The sequence below is a fragment of the Cyprinus carpio genome, chromosome B3 (genome assembly GCF_018340385.1).
Source record: "Cyprinus carpio isolate SPL01 chromosome B3, ASM1834038v1, whole genome shotgun sequence".
In the NCBI taxonomy this organism is placed as follows: domain Eukaryota; kingdom Metazoa; phylum Chordata; class Actinopteri; order Cypriniformes; family Cyprinidae; genus Cyprinus; species Cyprinus carpio.
The window spans coordinates 32,437,467-32,447,947 of NC_056599.1; the positions used below are offsets into that span (position 1 = coordinate 32,437,467).

At 35.7% G+C, this 10,481-nt stretch overlaps 1 protein-coding gene across 1 annotated transcript; it reads right to left on the bottom strand.

Annotated features, from left to right (window-relative positions):
- Nucleotides 1-347: 347 nt before the first annotated feature.
- Nucleotides 348-8,454, bottom strand: LOC109078760 (ankyrin repeat domain-containing protein 40-like). The gene is made up of 5 exons (XM_042720845.1): nt 8,040-8,454; nt 6,519-6,667; nt 4,358-4,888; nt 3,028-3,209; nt 348-1,625 (listed from the first exon to the last, which is right to left on the bottom strand). Exons 1-5 carry the CDS (start codon nt 8,171-8,173, stop codon nt 1,479-1,481), a joined length of 1,143 nt encoding a protein of 380 aa, XP_042576779.1. The 5' UTR covers nt 8,174-8,454; the 3' UTR covers nt 348-1,478.
- Between the last annotated feature and the right edge of the window lie 2,027 nt (nt 8,455-10,481).

Here is a 10,481-nt window from a genome sequence, read left to right on the forward strand (position 1 = left end):
TACTCACTTTTGTGAGATACTGTGTGTGAATTTGAAGAAATTTAAAAACTTTATATTTTTATTTAAATCACATTAATCTAGGTTAATATATGCTGTTAACTGTTGTTCATGTTAACCACACAAACACACAAAATAAATAGCAAAGAAAATCTTGTAAATGGTTTCCCAGCTGTCTTTTAGTTAATTGAGAACATATATTATGTAGAAGTGTATTTTTTTTATTTTTTCCCATTTGTTTTATAATTTATTTCGAAAATGTTTTAATAAAGATAAATTGAAAATCTTAATGTCAATAATTTATCAATGTCTTTTCAAGGGGCTAACGTTACATCTCAACAATAGTAGCATATTGTTAACAAATGTTTAATGATTGTATGCTTGGTTAGACGGTCAAACCCAAAACTAAAAACAATTCGTAAGACAAATCTTCAGAAGTTCTTCTCACAGCAACATAATCTCTATTAATTCAATAAGCTAATTTACAACGAAGTAGTGTTTATGCGCCACTTCTAAACCTAACCTCAAGCATCCCCCACTGTTCCTGTGACCAGAAATTTATTTTAAGTTCATAATCAACAATGCAGCGAAGTTTTAGTAAAATGACACTACTATTACCTCTATATCTTGAACACAGATCCTTGCTTGTCAAATATGTGAGAACTAAGCACTCAAGGGAAGTCAATCTGATGCTGACTGGAAGCTCTCAGTGGTTAAATATCCTACTACTCATCTCCAATTCAGCTCCTCCTGGGGGATAATGTAGAAATCTTTTGCTACATTATCAAGTTAAAAAGAAACCAGGACATTTTGAGTTCATACACAAGGCCGATCTACTCCAAACAGTCCATGCTAGTTTATAGAAAGAGTTATTTGGCTTACAGTGACTGAAAAAAAAAACAGCATTCAAAATACAGCACTGAATTCTCAAGGGTTAAATATAAAGGACGCTTCCCTCATAATGGCAAGGTTTTGGTAAAGTGCACAGAGAGTTGTCTGGCAAACATAACTTTTTTTTTTTTGATTTCGAAGCATTGGTATGAAACTAGCATGGCTTTCTCCAATCAATGCAGGCATACAAACCACTACACAACTGATTGGCCAGTATGCTGGACAGACCTCTTGTGATAGGACAGTATACATTTGTTGGATGTATGATGAAATGCCTACTCTCACACAGTGAGCCGATATGAAGGCAAGGCAGTGGGATGGATCTGAACGCAAAAGTCCAGTCGTGAGCTGAATGGATTTGAATATTCAAATCGAAAACGCCATCCACCCCAGAGCAAGTCAAACCTGTAGAACAAGCTATCTATGGTTACAATGGAGGAGGCACTAAAGATACATCTGTTAATGAAGGAGATCATCTAGTATGAACCATTTACCAACCCAACACGGGAGCATATTTTTGGGATCTGAAACGTTTTTGGGATTTCAGGAAGCAGGTCCCAGATAAACCTCTCGGAGTCTCTAATGTGAAGCTAGTAGGTGAGCCTGGAGGCCTTCATGTTGTAGCAGGGCCTGTCGGTCAGACCTCCCTGACCTCCGGAGAACAGAGACAAGCTTTCGGTTTTCTCCAGCACCACCTCCAACTCCTGGAAATCCTGTAGCCGTGCCACGTCTTTATCCTGTTAAAAGAACACACACACATTTAGACAGATGTAGTGTTGGTTTGATCTGGAATAGGGCTGTGTATAAGCTTAAAGGTGCTGTATGTAGGATTGACAGTAATTTTCATTTTTGGGTGAACTATCCCTTTAATATAAAATGGCCAAAAGTACTGTCAGATTTCAGCCATTAGAATTAAGTTTTCACTCTTTTTGCATGCTACTCAATGTTAAAAAGCACAGCTCAGATTTACCAGCTCAACAAACCTTGTCTGTAGATGCTTAAACAGGAGAGGATCTTGCTCAGCCAAACAGAATGTCACTTTTACATAGTATCAAGATGACTAAGAGGATCAAACTAAACCATGAGGAACAGATCCACATCCCCATTCCTCCACCAACAGCTAGAAATATGCATTTGCGCAGGAAGTGTTGTCTTTGTATTCATTCAAGTGCACGATCAAACAACAATACTGCCATCAGGATGACAGTGCAAAGCTCTCAAACATGCAGGACGCTCTGTTGTCATGCCCAACAACACTCTTTACCTATAATAATAGCACAGTTTCAAATGTTTGATTGCTTTTAGATGGATACAACACAATACAAATATTAGGGGAACACACATTTATATTTAAATTAGTGCTGTCAAATGATTAATCGCATCCAAAATAAACGTTTTTATTTACATAATACATGTATGTGTACTGTGTTTAAATTAATTCAAGGGATAGTTCACATAAAAAGTTTAAGATTCTGATATTTACTCGCCCTAAAGTAGTTCAAACCTGAACTTTCTTCTGTCCCTTTCTTCTGTTGAACACAAAAAAGATATTTTGAAGAATGTTGGTAACCTAACAGTTCACAGTAGCCATTAAATTCCATAGTATGGAAAAAAAATACTATGGAGGTCAATGGCTACCGTCAACATTTTAAGAAACCGAAAGAAGAAAAAAACGTTCTTCCAAAAATATATTCTTTTGTGTTCAACAGAAGAGAGAGACTCATACAGGTTTGAAACAACTTGAGGGTGAGTAGATGATGGCAATTAAATTTTTAGGTGAACTATCCCTTTAAGTTTCCACCTTCTGATTATATGTTATATTGTTTTCACGTAAATTAAGGTTTAGATTTTAAGTTTCCACCTTCTGCTTAAATGTAATATTCCTGACACGTAAATTTTGTTTTAGTTTTAATTAATTAAATTAATTAAATTAAATGAAATAATTAAAATGAATTATAATGAATTAAAAACAGACTATTTTACCCATTTTCTATGTGTCTGACATCAACATGCTAATGCTAAGTTGTAAGTGGAGCTGCTATTTGTGTACTGCTAATGTAGAGCGTCCAAATCACGCTCTGTTAGGATACTACCTTAGAAGGCATCTGCCTATGTAGGCTGTGACTTATCTGTTAATACCTTTCTGAGCATAGTGTTGGGCAGCTTGCGGATCTTCTCCACGTGCTCGGCGCTGATGTCCAGCTCGCGGCAGCACACGCGGAGGAGTGCGCGGTACGTCAGCTCCTGCCGGTCCAGCTCCACCTCGATGAAGTCGTTCTCTCTGACGCTGCTGTTCTGGATGCGCACCTTCAGGACGAGCTCTGAGAAGAGACGGCAAGTCTGAGATTGTGACTTGAGGAATCTCTCTGCACTCCTCAAACCGGTCTGTTTGAGTGCATGGACACGTCTTTGGTGTTATTTTTGCGGACTTTAGGTCATGTTGGAAAGATCGAATTCACGAGATATAAACATTTTTTTACAGTCAATATGTATGTAAAACGCCTTAAATGTAAAATACACTACCGTTTGAGGTCACTTAGATTTTTATTTTTATTTTTTATAGAAATTTATGTTTTATTCAGTGAGGATACATAAACTTGATCCAAAGTTACAGTAAAGACACTTATAATGTTATAAATGATTTCTATTACAAATAAATGCTGTTCTTTTAATTTTCTATGCATCAAAGATTCCAGGAAAAATATCACCGTTTCCACAAAAATATTAAGCAGCAGAACCATTTTAAATATTTATAATAATAAAAATTATTTCTTGAGCAGCAAATCAGCATATTAGAATCATGTGACATTGAAAACTGGAGTAATGATGCTAAAAATTCAGCTTTGCATCACAGGAATAAATTAAAGTTTAAAATATAATTTTTTTTATTTTAATTGTAATAATTCTGATCAAATAAATGTAGCCTTAGTGAGCATAAGACACCAAAAAGATAAAAAAAATCTTACTGATTTGCAGATGACATATGTACGTGTGTATGTATATATTTATGTCTTTATTTATTTTACTATATATATACACACACACACACACACACACACATATATATATATATTATATACGTGTGTGTATGAAAGATAATTAGCATTAATCTGTTACTATAAATCTTATTATAAATGTGTAATTTTAATAAAATGTATATCTATAATTTTATTGCAAATTATAATTTTATAATTAATTAGCATTAATCTGTTACTATAATTATTGTTATAAATGTGTAATTTTAAGTAAATGTTTATTTTTAATTTTATCTTCTTTTACTATTTTCATTATTTACAGTGTATCCCACACTATCTGCTTTCTTGCTACCTAGCAACCACATAAAATCATCTTTCAGCGATTTCTCATGTGGAGGTCAAAGCAGAAGTGCATCGAATCAAATGAACGGAAGGGCCTTTAGATACTCTTCAGTTCACTAACCAACATGTTTCCTAACAAATCCTCACTGTACCTTGTACGTTAACGGGAAAAGTGCTGGTGAAAAAGAAGGGCTGGAAGGCCGGCATGGATCCACCGAGCTGGGAGCAGTTGATCTGCTGTGGGATGGACTGCTGGCGGGTGACGCTGGCGCTGGGGACCTGCGGCTGGCCGCTGCCTCCGCTGGGACACACTGGGCCGTTCTGTGCTATAGGATGAGGGTGTGTAAACTCGCAGTGGTTGGTGTGATGAGTCTCTGAGGAGAGCTCCATGGGCAGGCCGTTCTGCTCCACCACGGGGATGTAGGGTAACTCCTGCTGGCTCTGGTTGTCTGAGTAAAGGCTCTTGGGCTGCTGATGCTGAGGCGGAAGCTGCTGCTCTTGTGTCGGCGATAACGTGGCTGGTTCTGACTCCAGGGACTCTGCATGATTGTTGGTGCCGTTCCGCTGTGCTATGCTCAGGTTGTCGTTATCCATCTTGCTGAACAGGAAGGGCGGGTTGGAAAGATAGTTTGGAATGATTGGCAGCTCTGGTTCCTTCACCTCAGGCATGTCTTCCTCTTCCACTGCAGACAAAATTACAAGCATGAATGTGACGTGCTTAATGAACATGTGGAAGGTTTTCTATTTTTGTTTTTGCATTTTAGTGTATTGCAGTGTACAAAAATTATTATATGTGACCCTGGACCACAAAACCAGTCATACGGGTCTATTTTTAGAAAATGAGATATATAAACAAATAAGCTTTCCATTGATGTATGGTTTGTTGGGTTATGAATAAATAAGCTTTCCATTGATGTATGGTTTGTTTTGAATCTGAGGGCGCAAAAAAAATTAAAGATGTCCAAATAAAGTTCTTTGCAATGCATATTACTAATCAAAAATTAAGTTTTGATATATTAACCATAGGAAATTTACAAAATATTTTCATGGAACATGATCTTTACTTAATATCCTAATGATTTTTGGCATAAAAGAAAAAAATTATAATTTGGCCAATATATTGTATTGTTGGCTATTACTACCAATATACCCCAGCGACTTATGACTGGTTTTGTGCTCCAGGGTCACATGTGTTAAAATAAACTGATAATTCAAATACAAATTATACCATTATGGCCAATGATGTATTGATGACCAGAATTAAATTCTATATTACTTTGTCTAAATATCTGAAAAAAATAAAAATAAAACACTACAAACAAAATTCAATAGTAATTTTAAAAAATATGAAAATGGATATTCCTTTTAAGATTTGCTAAACATTACATTTAACACTATTACTAAATTTGTAGTGTTTGTAAAGGTTAACTTTAAGCTAAAGCTTTAAAAAGTTGATCAAGATGTCAAAACAGCGGAAGATTTTTGTTATGTATTTTAGTATTTTCAAGAATTAGTACAATGCAAATATGAAATATGATGCAAAATATGAAAGTTGATAATGTAATGACTGATAAATTATGTAATATTATTTCTAAAAAAAATAAATAAAATAAAAAACATTAAAAACTAAAACAATAGTTTTTAATGCTACAAATTTGGCATCACAATATTATAAAAATGTAAATAATACAAAATGTAAACCAAAGTTTGAAGGATCTTCTATAAAATTCATTATCATCTTTATCTCTCAGGAAAGTGCACTGTAAATTGACCATGTTAACACTGAATAAAATTATCAAAAATAAATCACTAACATTAGTCGACAACCAATATGACACTGAAACACTGTGCATTGTGCAAAAATAGACTTTTGATTTAATATGCAAATGTATATCAGTTCATAAATGTGAGTCATATGAATGCATATGGGTATTTGTATCGGTCTAGACATTTAATACCTAATTAGTATCAACGGATACCATCCGCACACATTTATTTTCCAGTGCAGAGGTTTTCAACTTTGGCCCTCGAGCTCCAACCCTAACGAATCCTACCTGAACAAGATAATCAAGGTCTGCAGGATTACTAGAAAGTTACAGGCTGGTGGTGAGTTTAACCAAGACTGGAGCTAAACTCTGCAGGAAAGTGGACCTCGAGGGAGAAACCCTGTTCTAGTACACATCTGCCATACAACATAACATTTAGGGTATAGACTGTAAATACATAGACTTTATATGAAGGCTTAGAAAGTATCTAAGGCACCGAACACACCATGTCCTGTGATACAGAAGGCAGGTTTTCTGAAAAACATACCTCCAAGCAGTCTTCTGATTTCAGGTTTGGAAGTGAGTTGAACGGCTAGCTCTTCTTTTGCTGTTAGAATGTCTTTGTCGGCTCCGGCATTCAACAGATAGGCCACTATGTGTTTGTGGTTTCTTTTACAGGCCCAGTGCAAACACGTCCTGTGGGTGAACAAGGGACATCAGAACTTCTTAAACATGTTATGCAATGTGCACTGCATCAGACAAATGAGTTTGAATGCATACAGGCATTGCTAAAACAAAGCAGTCAAGGCTTGGCATGACTGTCAGAACAAATCTAAAAGATCAATTCAGCTGCTCAACAAATATCCGCAGTGAGAAAACAGAGAGCCTGTCAGACAGACTGTCTTATTAAACATGTCAGGAATGCTGCCAGGCTAGATGAAAGGTAAGGGCTTATCTACAGCACTCATAAACTACTCAGTTTTCCTCAGTCTTGCTCTGTTCATTATAAACGGCTTTCTGCATTACATCATGACCCTGGGCTGATGCATTTTAAACCCTATTAGGCCACATTTAAACCTGAGTTATGTAATACTATACAGTAAACATTTAAGTGACATATAATGTAAAACAATCAGGTGCAAGAAGATAGTGAGCTGATTAGCAATTATATACTGCCTAACACACAAAATCCTGCCCCAAACTCACACTATTGGTTCATCCGATGTCTCCTCTGCATATTAAAAGGAAACTATTTTTAAACTATTAGCGAGAAGGAAAGACAGCTTCATTATTGAGGAGCAGCTGATGCAGGACTGAAGGTATAGTTCACACCAAAATGAAGACCCTCAGGCCATTCAAGGTGTAGATGAGTTTGTTTCTTCATCGGAGCATATTTGGAGAAATGGAGTGAATGGGTGCCGTCAGAATGAGAGTCCTGAAGGATTATATGAAAATAATGATTTTAAAAGTAGCGTTTTGTTAATTAACAAATCTATCATTGTGTTGTTTTTAATTTAATCTATTTGCTTCCAGCGAAAACACAAATCCTCTATTGCTTTTTCCAGTGAAAAAGTCATCTCGTCTGAATCAGGAGAGAAATATGTACAGATTAAAAAGCATATGTCGGTGCTTTCATTTGAGAGGAGGACGACAGGGAGGAAATGTTATTAAGGACTCGCATTAACATGTAAATTATAGTGCTATTTTTATCAGCTGTTTGGACTCTCATTCTGACGGCACCCATTCACTTCATTGGGGAGCAAGTGATGTAATGCTAAATTTCTCCCAATCTGTTCCGATGAAGAAACAAACTCCTCCACATCTTAAATGGCCTGGGAATAAGTAGCTACATTTCTACAAATTAAAATTTTCTTGTGTTTTGTGTGTTTAATGTGGGTTTAAGAAGAGGGACACTGCGCCCCCCGGTCACATTTTTTGACTTTTATTTGTTGTTTATTGTCAGCGGCTCTGTCATCTTCAGAATAAGGTGTGTTAGAAAAGGTTAATATAACTGTATACACTTGGAAATCAGATGTGAAGCTGTCGGGTGAGTGTTGTTGATACGCACCATCCGTTAATCTCATTCTGAGAGTTGATGTTTACTTCGCTCTCCACTAAAGTCTTCACCTCCTCGAGGTCTCCGATGGCACTGGCCTCTCTCAGACGCTCCTGTAGCTCTTTATCCAGCGATGTCGTTGACATTATTCAAGTCTTTACGGGAATAAAAGCTTCATACGAACTGACACACTGTGCTTTTAAGACAGGAGACACAAAAATAAACACTCAACTTGCTCCGCTGTGGCTTTAACTGTTGTCTGTTCTGGACGATTTTCGACAGGCGAGCCTATTTACAGTCTTTAGATTGAAATCAGATCAAAACGGCACGGTAAAATAAATGGGCTTGTGTTCAAATAATCTTTCGCCGACTACCGCAATCCACTCATATCTGCTGCACCGCCCATGTTGGGGGCAACTTTCTGTGTAACACCTTCAGATCATGAACTTTGGTTCCTACTCACGATAACCAGTAAAACAAACTTAAAAACTAAGATAAGAGTCCGATCAGAGGTCAAGAGATACACACATCTGTAGTCAATAAACAGACTCTGTGGTGCAAGATAATACACTGATATTCTTTATTGATCAGTCAACTGCATAATGCATCAAGAGCAGCAATTAAATTTACAGTGCAGCTAGTATTAGTGTTTCATTAAATTTCAAACAACAAAAAAAAAGCACAAATTTTGCATTGAAATGTGAGAATTCATGCAGTTAGCTATTGGCATAGAAATGTTTATTTAAGTTATATTCACTGTATCTGTGACTGAATTGATATTATCCATCAGTGGGATTAAAAATATACATTTACATGTATGGATCAGGCTTAAAAGCAAAACCAAAGCAACTCACTTTGCATTCAAAGTACACATTTGATCAGCTTTCATGCTTTTGGAACATGGATGTTGATCAACAAGCTTAAAGTGGATTTTACAAGACGGGCAAATCTTGAAATAACTCCAGATAACCAATGAGGATGAGCGAAGAAATTCATGGATACGGCTCTATCAATATTATGTGCACATCATTTGAAACATCTGTCTAAATTATTATTAATTTCCTTTGGTGTAGAAAAAAAAAAAAAAAAAAAAAAAACATCTGACAAGAACACATCTTTTCCAGAAAGAGAGTGACGATCAATTTTAGCAAAGCTGTTGTATTTTTCAGTATCTTTAAACCGTTAATGCACTGCAGAGTCCACTCGAATGTAAATACAGTGTTATTCTGTTAAACCACGCTGTCCTTGTGAAACACTAAGCACTTGTTGTTGGCGGGCATATCAACCTAGAAAACAGAAACAGATGCATTTACAAGCCTTTGATGACTCGAAGTGGTGAATCATCACATAATCAAGCCAATCAAAAGCAAGAACGACGTTTAAATTAGGCACGATGTCAGATTAATTTGCAGTGGCGCATGGCCAAGTAATGGATTAGAGCCTCTAAGAAAAACCTTGAGGGCAAGAATTTGAATGCGGAGGCTTGACACGGACCATAGCATCTTAAAGAATATTTTCACTACAGCAGATTTTGAATTAAACGATTCATTTTGGTACTAAAACACTTACAATTTCTTCCAATCGCAGTCCATTTTCCTGACCTAGCGTTTTCAGTAGGGACACATCTCTTAGACCCCACTCTGGATTCCTGAAAAACAAAATCATTAAACACAATATGATATACAGGGAAAAACTGTAAGAGACCTTGTATTAAGATCTTCGATGTTATCCTTTGGGAATCACATAGCAAAAAACTTTCTTTATCAGTATTTTTGTCTGGTTTTCCAGTACAAATATCTAAACGTTCCTAAAACATGATATATATATATATATATATATATATATATATATATATATATATATATATATATATATATATATAATTTAATCTAAATTACTATTAGGCCTATAAGATATTAAGTGAGTTTATCAGTGGGGTAAAAAAAATAAAAATAAACTTAATTCAAAGGCAAAAAAAAGAAGGGTTTTCTTACCTCCCTGATAGTTTTTGTTTGTGTGTCTGTTATTTAAGCATAAACTTAATTTGATTTAATTTACTGTTGATAGTCCTTTTTTCAGAAAGTAGCTTAAGTAGCTTTTAGATGTTTGAAATGGAAAACAAGAAAAATACAAAGATTATTAGTTTATTTTTTTTTTTTTTTTCGTGAGCAAATCCACACGAGTTTTTTTTTTTTTTTTTCCGTGAGCAAATCCACATAAGAGAACATTTTGAGAATTGCAGCGACCATCTAAACAAGCTGTAAGTGTCATATGGCCTGAGATTTTTTTTTATTCAAGAATCTTCTTAGGCAATGCAGAAGCTGTACCTTTGCCAGCAATTTCCTTGATCACTAACCTGTATCTCAAGCTGTGGTCAAAGTCAACATTACTCTGAGGAGTAATCGATCCATTGAAAGCATAAGGCTGCAAAACATTATCAGATGCAAGCCATTA